Below are 13,891 nucleotides of genomic sequence, written 5' to 3' on the forward strand. Positions count from 1 at the left end.
TTAGAGGTAACCTCATCCAAAAAGTGGCCACCTGTATTACTCAGAACACATTTGGTTATAGGTTGTATAAATTCAACTCAGAATAGAAAAAGAAATGTGTTGGTTCACACAATAGACAGACCAAAGGACAGACTCACTTAGGCATGGCTAGGCCTGAGGGTTACAATGATGCCATCAGGACTCTTATTGTCTTGTACCTTGGCTTTCTGAGTCAACATCATTCTCAAGCAGGTTTCCTCCATATGGTGACAAATATGTAGCTTGGATGACCTCATTCATACACTTCTTTAGCAGATCTAAAGACTCCGATAGGCCCAGGTTGTATTTTATCATTGAACTGATAGTCAGGGAGATGGAGTATTCCTGGCTAGGCCTTGGTCATATGATACCCTTGTAGCAAAGAGGAAAGTCAGGGCCAACTCTGCCTGAACATCACGGCCCCCTTGGAGGAAGGATGTTGAGCAGGAAACGTCCACTGCTCAACCCCCGGTCAAGACACAATCTGGGGCCGATTCTCCAAGAAGGAACTGGAGAAACGTGATTGATGTGTTTACTGCCATTTTAACCCATTTTCCACGCAGAGTTGCAGACCCCAGGAGTGATGTTCAGAATATTGACAAAGCAGTAAAGCAAAAACTCTGATCAGTTCGAATAGACGCCTGACCGATCATAATGGAGGTCGGCTGTAGCAGCTGTTCTGCTCGACAGCCACTTTGCATTAGATGAAAATGTTGGACTGATTTCTAGGGGACTTAAGCATCCACTTCTGTTCAATCTTCTGTGCCAAGCACATACACTCTGGTTTTGGCTGGTTTGCTCCCTTGTCTCACTAGAGGCAGTAATGGAGTAGACAGATGTCTTCAGAATGCTTTCCACTCTTTAATTCCCTTTGCCATCTCATATGTGTGACCTCCCCCCCCCCCCAGGACTCATATGGTGGACAGAGGCTAAGCTTTTGAGCTAAAGCACCAATAACTTGGAAATGGACAAATGCACCTTCCTTGACCTTCTGTTTGGAGCCCACACTGTCATTTTTTTTGTGTGTGCTTGGGGAAAACAGAGGTCCCCTTCTTCCCTTCCCTCTATTGCTTTTCCCCTATTACTTTACCACTACCAAATGTCTCACAAAACAGTTCTGGTCTCAGCTGGACCTCTCTTTGTTCAGGGATGTGCTATCCCTTCAAACTCAGGTTAGGTGAAGTGCTCTTCGATTAGAGACTTAGATGAGAAGGAACTTAATGGGCCAGCTCAGCTTGGCTGAAAAGTCTCTACCAACACCAGGAGTGATGTGTCTGTGTCTGTGTGTGTGTCACTTCTTGTCACATTCCCTTCCCCTGAGTTTATGTCTTTAAAGCACTTAGCACAGAGTCCCTACACAGTAGGTACCTAGTGAATGATAGCTCATCTCCTTCCTTCTTGCTAGACATCCTCTCTGCCCACCTCACCCCACAGACCAGCCTGCCTTTAGTTGCTAGCAGAACCTAACAGTACCACCACCTCCCTGGATCCTGACTTCCAGACTCAGGACAGCTCTCAGGCATCAGTGCCCACACCTGCTCACCAAGAGATATTTCCCTGCTCTATTTTGCCTCCTTCCCAGCTAATGATGCAGGCCTGCAGAAAAACTTAGGAATGCTTGCCAAGTCAATCTGACCTTTGCTTCTCTCTTCCTGGTGGGAATTGATGGATTGCATGCCTGTCTCCTTTCAGGGTTGCAGAGAGTACGGCAACTTGCAAAAAACACAAGATACTTCAGACAGAGACTGAATGAGATGGGATTCATTATCTATGGCAATGAGGAGTCTCCCGTCATTCCCCTGCTCCTTTACATGCCTGCTAAAGTAGCGTGAGTATTCAACAGGCTCTCAGAATAACACGGGAGCCCCAAGGTGATCTAAGACAGTGTTTCTGACTCTACGAGGTTCTATCAGCATAGGCATTGCTTATGTGCTTAGAATGGGGTGCCCAGTTCAGAATTCACTTGTACAGCTTCTTGGAAGCTACCTGCCAGCCCATCAGCAGGGTCTTTTCACAGGACTTCTAAGAAGAGAATCAAGTGTCCACCGCTTTCAAGCCCTGTATTTGGTGTGTCACCCCCTAGGCCTCGACTGTAAATTAAGGATGATCGTGTGCCTCCTTCTGCCCCACAGACTTTTTCAGGGAGAAATTCTGGAGACCATCTCTCCCAACATTTGAAAACAACATTACCAGGCTCTGTGCTTTCTCCACTGACATTTCATGGCCATCCTCAGAAGAAGGCAGCCTCATTTCAAGTGTGGGAGTAACTGAGGCTGAGATCAATTAAATAGTTTGCCCAAAGTCATATAAGTTGAGCAGTAATAAAATCAAGAGAATATCAAAAGGAAAACCCAAACTTAGGCTCACACGCTTAACACCAAATTTAAATGCCTCTCCTATAAACCTATTGATTGCTACTCTGAAATTGAGCATGAGAACAACTGCATAAAAAGAAAAAATGACTTTCCCTCAATATGGCATAGATAATTTTATACATGAGCCATAACCGATTACCTCCCTCTGTTACTAAAGGGAAATTAATTAAAGTCCTTTCTAAATATAAAATGTTTATTTGCGTGTCTGACCATGTGCATGCTGGAAAATAATAGTCAACATATATTTATGAGATTCTAGAGGTCCTAACTCTCTTGCAACATAACCCCATCGTTGGAAATTTCTGCTTGACTCTTCTAAGAGTCTGAATAGATTGGTAGAGTATTTTAAGTATAGAGAAGAGATTCTGGGGCTATCAGTTGAGAACTCATGGTGGATAGGACTGATTAATTCTTCAGTGTACACTCTTGTATCATTTCACCATAGCAAAATAACAAGCAGTTAAAACACACACATGCGTTCTTTCACATGCCACACCGTTACCTCCAGTGGGCCCTTTGTTCACAGATCTGGGTCAGGCTAACAGTGCATGGAGTGGTCAGGAGGATAGAGAGCTACAGAAACGTCCCACAGGATACTGCTCAGTACTTATGGCAGGGAAGAATGGCAACAGGTGTTCAAAGTAGCATATGATCTCAAATGCTTTACCATCTGATTTCAGAAGATACAAAAGAAAACCTACGTCTATTCAGAATGGTTGGCAAAATGGCATTCCACGCTTAGCCCGTGTCTATCTAATATTTTAACATTAGCTCAAATGAAAACATCAAAACTAAATTTGTTTTATTTTTGAGAGTCTGAAGTGCACAATGCTGGAGGGTAGCCATAGGGAGCGTCCTGGAGAGTTCTGACTTTGATCGTGGAGGCTGGACATAGGATCTTAACCTGAATCCATGCCATGAGAAGAGTCCATGAAGAGTGAAAACAAATGCATTTAAATTCAGGAATTCAATTTTGCAATAACAGAAAGAGAGAAGGAGTACTTCTGCTCCTTTATATGCCAGGAGTCCTAACTGGACAGCAGCTAATGTGAACAATGAAATCAGAGGGTGTTATGTGTAAAAACTGTGTTTCTTGGCGTTGTGAGGAGTTTGGAATGAGGAGGAATTTGACTCTGGCTCTTGCTAGCTGGGTGATGTTGCACAAGTTGCCCAACCTTCTGAAGCCCTAGCTTTCTCATTTTTAAAATAGGATGTAATAGTACCTATTTCATAATTGTTTCCATTAAACAAGATGCCATCTGTCAGCGTACAACACATTGTCTCTTATATAGGAGCTACTAGGCGGGAGCTGTTATTATTAGTAGTATTAATTGTTAATGTATATAAAGCACTTAATATAGTACTTGGTGTACTATCAGCACTTCATCAGTGGTGGTTATTATTACTACTACTAGGACTTCTCCTAGTACAATGATTATTATTATTAGTTTCAACTGAGTGCAAGTTTGAGTCACCATGGTTGTATGGCTCTCCAAAATAATTATCGGAATCTTTGGTTGCATTAATAAAAACAGAACTTTTAGGAAAATAGTAAATGTAAATCCTGCTATTGTGTGAATCACAATAGACCCTGGATGATAAGTCAAACCATCTAGTGCCTTCCAGGGAAGATGGTATTTAAGGAGGAGCTGATGTGGTTGAATGTTGATTCTATGCTAAGTAAGACTGTCAGATCCAACGATCACCCACCAAGGGTGGGTGCTTGGCCCTAGTTTATAAACAAGGACACCAAAACCCACAAAGTTGAACTACTTTCTAAGGGTCACTCGGGTTGTATTCAGTAGAGCCCAGAATTCAAAGCCAGTTCCATTTACCTCCTAAACCAGAGCTTTTTTCAGTGCATAGCATGGCCTCTGAAGCTTTAGTCCACAGGGGAAGAATCCACATCTCATTAAAAACACAGAGTTGAAGTTTAACTCTTAATGTCATCACTGGTGAATCAAAAGGCCTCAATCACTGTAAATGGAAGGGAAGAGAAACCCACTCTAATTGCCTGAGTTGTCTAAGGAAACTTAGAATAGGTCAGTTACGAAGGTAATGTCATCTCTTGTTGGCAGAAGTTGCTGCCAAGAGCTTCCCTGCTGCCTGGCCTTGTCTTCTTCTCAGACGTTTCTTCCATGGAAAGTTTATATGCAGAAAAGCTTTTGGGACAAGGAGTTGATTGTATAAGCCAGTGTATGAGCACTTCTTTCGTTCGCTCATTTTCAACCCTTTGATTTTATGAAAGCACTGTGATTTCTCCACATGTCCACCTACTGCAGAATGAAAATATAATCTCCAGCCAGGTCTCCTTTTGAGCAAAATTTCATTGCAGCTCTACCACTGGAATCTTCTATGACGTTCAGTATCATGTGATTTCACCCAGAAAACTTTCACTTGAGTAATCAAGAATATATTGTATTTACTGTCTGTTACAGAATGTACATTTCCCTTCCATGGACCTCACCACACGCTGGTGGGATGGTGGGATCCAGGTTGCATGCACACACTGCAGTGCTAATGTTTCATTATTATTCTTACCCACATAGTCTAGCTTCTTCCAGCTCACTCTGGCTCTCATTTGTTTTGGGGAGTACAAACCCAGAGGCTCATTATATAAAATGTTCGGGGCAATCAGACACATTAACTGAAGGAGGCCAGGTTTAGTAGTGTAAATTTTAAGCCCGAAAGTGCTCCAGGGAGGCCTCAGATTAGCCTAATGAATCAACAGTCGTATATTTTTCTCTACATTCTTTGGCAAAACTCGCTTCCTCTGTTACAAAGAGAACCATGCAGACAGTGAAAATGGTCTTTGGGGAGTCCCGAAAACTAGCCTGAGATCATGGATCAGGTGGTTTGTACTCGAGCAATAAAAGCACTTGCTTTGTTGCTCAGATAATTATGAGATCTCATCCTGTGTAGTTCCATGGGCAGCCTTCCGTAGGGTGAACAAGAAAGAGAGAACAGCCTCTGTTTTTCAAGGTTTCTCAGAAAGCTTCATCTCCTTATTAATCTTCCCTGTCCAAATCAAAGGCAAATCTTGCCTTGCCTGGGCCACGGGGCCAAAGAGACTGTGTGTTCAATAGATCTCGCAATCTCCATCACTTCATTTGATAACATGCATTCTGCATGAGTCAACCAAAAAAGCAGACAGCTCCATGGCAAGAGGAATGAATAAACGAACAGGCTAGATCTCCACGTCTGGTTCAAGAATTTTTCCTGAGTTATGACTGGAAGGTTTCCGTGGTGCTGTCAGCTTCCAGCCTAAAAAAGGACACCAGAAACCTCTTAATGCTAAGAACAGAGCTGAGGCATTTACCTTGCTTGTGGGCAGAGACATTTAGTAAGTAAGGTTTCCTGCAGAGAGCGACGGAGCGCAAAATGGGGCAAGAGTCATGTAGGGGCACACGCCTTTTTGTCTGACCTTGGCTCTTAGCACAAAAAATTTACAGACTTTTGGGAGCTCGATATTCTAGAATCGTTACTGAGATTAGCTCTGAAAAAGAAAGAGCCTAGAAGCAGATAAGGGGAAGGAATCACAGCTGAGAAGGATGACACCCTGTGTCAGAAAGCTTTGTAGTTATGACCTACATACTACAGGCTGCATCTACCCACCAGCCTCTCTGTGTGTACACATTTCTTTCCCTATGTCCTTCTTGTCCCATCCCCCCTTTAACCCTGTCAATGGGTTTGTCAGCCTTGAACATACCTGGGTAGATTCATTCAAACAGTAAAAAATGAGGAGACCCTTCCTATTTTCCATCTGTGGTTTAATGGGGGGGGGGATCTGGCTCTGGAATGAGAATATAGCTAGGGATTAGCTCCTGCAGACCTTCAGATCCTGGTTCTCAAATTGTAGTCACGAAGTATAGGCTTCTTGAAATTTTCATACTCTATTATTGGTGTTAAGTTTTTAAAACATACAAGTTTGCACTTACTATATGTTCTTTCTTTATGCAATTGCATTGTGTTAGCTGTTGGGTTTTTGTTTCTAGGACCCCTGCAGACAAAGGACTTTTTAGCAATGCTGACTCCTTAAACCAGGGTCACATACACCAGCATTTTCTGCTCAGTGTCAAAGACTCAGTACTCGCAATGCACAAATGAGTGTGCCAGGCCCCATAATATACACCCTCAGCTATGGGCCCATCGAGGAACTGCCCCCATTTCCTTGTCAATTATATGTAACAGAAGTTTAATAATTTCAATCATCTTCTATTTATTGTTATAAGAAATGTCAATTAGCCGTATTCCTTTCCCTGCCACATAATTGTGTCATCTCTCAGCTAACCTTCTCCTTTACCTTTCCATAGGGCTTTTGCAAGGCATCTATTAAATAGAAAAATTGGGGTCGTGGTCGTTGGATTTCCTGCTACTCCCCTCGCAGAAGCTCGGGCTCGGTTTTGTGTTTCAGCGGCACATACCCGGGAGATGCTAGACACGGTGAGTGCCCCACGGGCCAACGGAATCACCAGTACCAGCACCCTGCCTTGCAAGCACGTTCTTTTGCTGAGCTAGCTTCGGGTTCCCTGGGTTTCTCTTGGTGGTTTAGAAAACCAACACTAATAAAACTCACTGCAAAAAAACAACAGTATGCCAACAATGCCCAACAACGCGATCAACTCAGGGGATAGAGAAGAAAAATGAGTTTAGTGAAGACTTGACTCAAGGCAGTGCTTTGGTTTCATAAAAAAGACTGACCGAGCAGCCACATGTTGCGCTGTTTACTTGATCTTAAATGCAAAAGCTAATCTGATGTACTGTCAGCACGAACCGCCCGCAACCTGACGCTTTTCAAAACCACCAACCCCATCATAAGAAAACATGACCCAACGAAGCAACATGCTGGCAAAGCAGTAACAAAGACAGGTCCATAATATCATCCGGACCTACAGGAGATGTAAATGATTTCAAAACCACCTTTCGTTGTCCTTTGGTTTTGATCTTTATGTGAATGAGTGAGAGCAGAAAACTAAGCTATCTCAATCAGTTTGGGGTCGATGGAACTGTCTCCTAGTGTCAAAGCAATTTAGCAAACACGCTGAGTGTCTACTATTGTGCCAAACCCTGGGATAAAAACTCTAAGAGGAGATACTAATAAATACACAACTAGTGATAATACCAGACGGAATAAATTCATCTTGGAAAAGAAATATAGATAACTGCGGAACATCAAGGTGGGAATTATATATGGGATTATATGAAGTCATTCATTATATATGAATGAGTTATTCTATATGAAGATGGGAATGGATTATGTGTATATGTGTAATATATATGCACATATAACAATCCATAATATATATGGATATGGGTATTATGTGTGTGTGTATATATGTATATGTATATATATTTCACAGAAGAGGTGACTTCTGAGTTGGGCCTGTTTAAATAAAAGTTATGGAACATCACCCAAGGTTTCTGACCAAGGGAGGGACAGAATCACATCACTACAAAATAAATGTGACAAATGGATCAGAGAGGGAAAAGACAAGAAAAAGGGACCTAAAATGGAGCTGTTTGAACAAAACAAGAGATAAACAAAAGACGTGGCAGGACATGTGTGGGAAGAGGAAATCAAAGAGGATTCAAGGTCTCCAGACCCGATGAATGGAAGGACGGTAAAGCTAAAGCATTTGTATGAGATAGGTTGACAATAAGGAACAGAAAATCATCGCTTGGACCGGGGGAACAAAATGAGCTCAGTTTTAGACATGTTGGGATAATACGTCCAGGGACCACCTGTGGAAAAGAAAATCAGATTCTAGAGCTCAGGAGATAATGCAATGCTGGAGCTTCTGTAGTTTAGGGAACTGAGAAATCACTAAAGCCAAAGGTAGAAGATATAATTGTCCAGATGCAAGCGAGGAGGCCAAGGGCAGACTCCTACAGAGTGCCCACATCCCAGGCTGGACTTAGGAATCCCAGGTGAGGAAGTAGACTCCGGTGGGGCTCGAGCAGTCTGAAAAGACATGAACTAGTGTAGTGTTAAACACAGTAAAAAGGAAAACGTTTCAAGGAAGGGAAGGATCATAATGTCTCCAAGAAACTACAGCAAGTTTAAGTGGGGTAAGAGATGAGAAGAAGCTTCTGGATTCACAATTAGTAGGAGCTTGATGTTCCTCAGAGCAGACAGTTTGAGGAGAATATAGGGAACAGAAGTAAGAATACAAAGGGAAAAAAGTGAATACTTTGAGCTCAAATAATAAATTATACACACATACACAGTGTCCATGTCTTTCTGCTTCACCATTACATTCTTAGGACTGAAACCAGTGTCCACCACAGCATAATACAATACATAATACATAATATTATTATGTGCCACATACCTAATAACAATTTCTTGCATGACACACTAATAATTGAGCTAACTGCAGGTTTTGAGACGATGGGTGAACTTCGTTGTTACTGTTCTTTATAGCTTTCTATGTTGCCCAGGTTCTCCAAAATGAATACATATTTCTAGTAATTAATTTTAACAAACTGTTTCTTTTAAATAGAAAAAGTAGGCCGGTATTTCAAGAAGTTTGACTGCAAAAGAAAGAAAAAGAGTTTATAAAAGCCCTTGAAAGACTTGAGCATGTTTACATGTTCAGAGAGGAAGAAAGCAATGAGAGAGAGGCAGTGGGCATGGGAGAGGAAAGGACATGACCTAAGGAGCATGATCCCAGAGATGACAGGAGGGGGCGGACAGCAGTGGGGGGATTTGTATTTTTTGTGACCCCAACAGCATGAGGTATTCATGGATACCCAGTTCTGGAGATATCGGACCTCGGGATTCTCTTCAAAAGTTCCTAATTCCTGTTGAATACCTGGTTTGGAAGGAGTACTGAGATATCTTTTAGACAGATGCCTCTAAACTTTTGAAATCAGACACCTATATCAATAAAAAATTGTGAGCATATTTCTTAATATGCACATACAGGGAAGTGAAAAATGACCCTTGAACAGCCAGGACATTGAAATAGCTAACTGAACGTAACACTCACAGAAAATACATACTTGACAAGTTGATTCTATGACCATGTTTGGAACGAGGCAGAAATGAGGCCACTCTACAAACACGAAATGGCTTACAATTTCCTTCTTCTAACATGAATGATGGCTACTCTTTTATCAATGACCTCGCCTTGGTCATCCAACCTGCCACATAAGAGTTCTGCATAGAGCCAATCACTGAGCTTCTCCCACTCAGAACAGCATCAACCCAGACTGGTCCCTGCTTCCTTACAGTCATCTCGAGCACAAGTGCAAATGTGGGAAGAAGCCCTTCCTAACTCCCTCTTACTAAGATGCTTCTTCTGTAATCTATGCCTCCCTTTTTTGAGTACAGGTGGCTCTGGGTCATCTGATGAGTGGGCTTCAACATAAATCCACTTATAAGTTATATATGCCAAGATATTATGTACATTTTAGAGCAGACACATAAGTGGAAGTTAAAAAGATTGAGATAAAAATGACTAGAAATCCTATGTTCTCCTCCCAAACCTTCCATGAATTGTCTCTCGTCTCCCCCAAGTGTGCAGACGCCCTGCTCTGAGCTACTCCAGCCCCACCTTCAGCCAAGAGCAATAGACACTATCCTGCCTTGATGTCATTTTATATATTTTTTATTTTTTTAAAGATTTTATTTATCCATTTAACAGACAGCCAGCAAGAGAGGGAACACAGGCAGGGGGAGGGAGAGGAAGAAGCAGGCTCCCAGAGGAGGAGCCTGATGTGGGGCTCGATCCCAGGACTCTGGGATCACGCCCTGAGCCGAAGGCAGACGCGTAACGACCGAGCCACCCAGGCGCCCCTCGATGTCATTTTAAATGTAACTTTGGTTACCTTGTCTTAGTGCTTAGATTTGATGTACAAATTTAGGAAGTACATTGAAGTGAAAAGAACATTTTAACCACCCATAATGTTACCACCCAGAAATAAACAACTCTTCATATGTTGGTGGATTTCGAAATTGATGCCAGTGTGAAAGACTTCCCAAAGAAGAAAGCCCGTAAGCTCCACTAGACATTCATTCCAGAGTCAACAAACATCTTCACCCTTTTCAAAGCATTAGATCCTAATATTGTCTTCCTCGTTTGACAGGTCAAGACAGGCCTAACAAGGTTAAAAAGGCATGCCCAGTACCATAAGATTAGTGATACCCTAGATGGGAAAATTACATTTTGGCTATTTTGAATCTCAGTTGTTTCTTTGGAAAATTAGGGATACCTTTATCTGCCTGAATTGAGAGCACTAAAACAGTAAGTTCTCGATCCCTTGTGGTTTTAAGTCCTACGATTCCATGGAACATAGAGAAGAGCATTTAAAAGCTGGGGGTGGAACAGTATAGGAGAGAGAAGATGACACTGATCAGCTCCCATAATATTCTATTTTGCTCCTGGCCAGGTTGATTGGCTAAGTCATGAGGACAAACCCAAATGTAATCTACAACCTTATCTCTTTCTTCCACAAGGTTATATATATAAGTCATTAAACTTTAAAATAAAGCCTGAAAGGGTAAGCATGAGTCAGATGCTTTTATTCCTCGCCTCACATCCCAAAAATAAATTAAATATTCATAATGTGGGGTAGACTATTAAACAACATGAAATAAAATGAATTAGCATCTAACATTCCTCTAGGGCTGGTTTATAAGCCACACCTTAGCAATTTGGATCTTTCTCCTTTTCTTTGAAATCAAGGAAGTTGGCAAAAGAAGATTGTATCCCTGCGGGGCTCTGGATCGCAGAGCCACTCAGGGGTTTAAAGAATAACTGATGGAAGGCAATCTCTTTGCAGGTTTTGGAAAACCTGGATGAAATGGGTGATCTCCTGCAACTGAAGTATTCTCGACACAGGAAGTCAGCGCGCCCCGAACTCTACGACGAGACAAGCTTTGAACTGGACGATTAAGTTTCCTGGTCCTGAATTGCACCTAAAGACTTTGCCAGAAAGACCCTCCCCCTTTGTGCCTCAAAAGGAATATAAATGGATTTCTCCCCCCTTTCTAAGGACAATTTTGGTTTCCAAACCAGCTTAATTGAACTGAAGGAAGTGTCGTGTTTTTTAAAAATGTCTCCAACTCGGGATTGCAGAGACAAAAATAAGGTTCCAGATTTTAACTTTCTCCTCCCCAGTATCCTGCTACAAATACACACACACACACACACACACACACACACACACACTTCCTAGAACATTTTTAATGGCAATGAGCCTGTGTTTTAGCTGCTACTGTGCAGAGTCTTTGGTCCAGACTCTTTCAGGCATTCCAACCAAATGAGAGGGTTTTGGTTTTTAATTCAGTAGATCTCACTATGTGTGTACTTATTTCATCTGCAAATGTGAGCAAGGGTGGTGGGCAGTAGCTGACCTCCTTGTTTCACCCATGAATGGCCCAGCCAGAACTCCTCTGTAACATAGGGAGCTCCAGGCAGGAGGGTAAAGAAATGTTGCTTCTACCATTTGCCACATTTGGACTTTTTCCAAGGACGAGTGTCAAAAGCCATAGTTAATGTTTGAAGGGAGAGAGCAGGACTGGCCAGCATTGACTCGAGCCGTCTTTGAAGGGAACTTTCCTTTTCCTCTTGCTGGTCTCCTACAGTTTGACAGCTGAGCTTTTGAGGTTTGGAAAATTCAAGACTTTTGTTTCATAAGGAAGGGGGCAGAAAGCAAACACAAGCCAATTGTAGGCTTAGACTCAAACTGTGATGTTATAATAACTGGAAGGTTGTCGGTGCCATGCGGAGTGAATGTTTAGCTTGCATACATAACCCTTTTCCTATTAAATTTTGAGTAAATGGTGAGATGCAGTTTCCTTAAGAGTTGACTCTCAGGACTATACTTGAATGTATTGATTCAAAAATGACATCAAAAAGCAAATCCTCAACTTTTTAAAGACTGACACCCCTGTTCCGGCCTATTAAGTAGTCCTTACTGTCTGCTGGCACATGCAATCTGATTCTGGTGTAAAGTGGGCTTGCACACTATTAAGCAACAAACCGATTTCCTTGAGTTCTCTCTGTCTCTATCTCTCTGCCTCTGTTCTGTCTGACTGTCTGTCTCTCTCTCTAAATGTGAACACAAGCTTCTCTGGAATAGTACCTTTTTGCTAATTGGTTCTAGTTGGTATGGAAAAAGCCAGTGGAAAACCTTATCTTTAACAAGCTCCCAGATGGTTCCCAGATTTGGAAACTCTAAAGAGCAGTGGTGACCTTTTAGCAAAGCTTCTGTAATAGTTCAAATGAGTTACAGAACATTCCACTCCATCAAATGACAGTATAAACAAATCACTTCAACAGAGGTTTGACTCGTGACACAGATGGACCCAAGCTTTCATGCTGTGCACTGAGATAGAAACCCAGCCAGGAGCACCGGTGTTGGAGAGAGCCACATGCCTGATGCTCCCCACTGATTAAAGGATGAAGGTGAGCAGCGTGGAAACCTTTTTATGGGTAAAGTATAACCCCTACTAGGTATATCCGTTTGAAAGTGGATCACAGTGATAAAGTTTCTCGCACACATTTGTAAGGATCACTATCGGAAGAAGAGGAGAGGAAGTGAGTTCTGACAATGCAATTGCCCATCCAGTGACTAATTTTGATAACTAAATTCCAACTCCCCCAATGCATTCATGCACCATTACTTAAGCAAAGAAAATATATGGGGTATACATGTCCCCAAAAAGGTCTTTTCTCTTGAAAATGTGCATCTGAATGAAATTGATTCTAGTTAATTGTCCAAAATGCATAAATGTCTTCAGTCCTATAAAGGGAACAGTAGACGAGGAGGGCCTTCCCGAGTGAGGTACACTAGGCAATAAACAACCCCTTCCTTTCTAGATGTCCACGATCTCCATACACACCTTCACACCTACCCTTTGAGGTTTTTTTTTTTTTAAGATTTTATTTATTTATTTGACAGAGAGAGACAGCCAGTGAGAGAGGGAACACAAGCAGGGGGAGTTGGAGAGGAAGAAGCAGGTTCCTAGCGGAGGAGCCTGATGTGGGGCTCGATCCCAGAACGCTGGGATCACGCCCTGAGCCAAAGGCAGACGCTTAATGACTGCGCCACCCAGGTGCCCCGTACCCTTTGAGTTTTAAGCCTTTAGAGGGGTGTCTTTGTGAACAGGAATAATTGTCTATCCTTATTACTTTTATGGAGGATCCTGAGTCTAACTCATGATAAGAAAATAATTATTTTTCCACCTGGCCTGGGGAGCAAGGGGGACATTACTCCTGCTTCATCAAGATCCCAGAGTCGTAGGACAGTTTATTATATTCTCACGTACAAAATTAAAAAAAAGAAATGAAAACCTATCTCTGTCAGAGGGTCTACATTGAATACACTTATGAAAATAACTATAAACCAAAGGCAATGCGTCCTGAGAACATTAGGAGGGACCCGGATCCCATAGGGCTGGTAATATAAGAGTGTATGTCATATGTAGAATGAGGTTGGTTAACAGGGTGATTATGAGAATTTTTAATTTTTATAAGAAAACATCTCCT

At 42.1% G+C, this 13,891-nt stretch overlaps 1 protein-coding gene across 2 annotated transcripts in view; it reads left to right on the top strand.

Moving 5' to 3' along the window:
- Positions 1-12,200, top strand: part of SPTLC3 (serine palmitoyltransferase long chain base subunit 3) — a 133,657-nt gene extending 121,457 nt beyond the window's left edge. For both annotated transcript variants that reach the window (XM_026503019.4, XM_057312667.1), the window contains exons 10-12: positions 1,711-1,846; positions 6,707-6,836; positions 11,181-12,200. In XM_026503019.4, coding sequence (XP_026358804.1) covers positions 1,711-1,846; positions 6,707-6,836; positions 11,181-11,294 — 380 coding nt within the window. In that variant the 3' untranslated portion in view covers positions 11,295-12,200. The remainder of the gene's footprint in view (positions 1-1,710; positions 1,847-6,706; positions 6,837-11,180) is intronic.
- The last annotated feature ends 1,691 nt before the right edge of the window (positions 12,201-13,891 follow it).

This window comes from Ursus arctos, unplaced genomic scaffold, assembly GCF_023065955.2.
Source record: "Ursus arctos isolate Adak ecotype North America unplaced genomic scaffold, UrsArc2.0 scaffold_16, whole genome shotgun sequence".
Lineage (NCBI taxonomy): Eukaryota > Metazoa > Chordata > Mammalia > Carnivora > Ursidae > Ursus > Ursus arctos.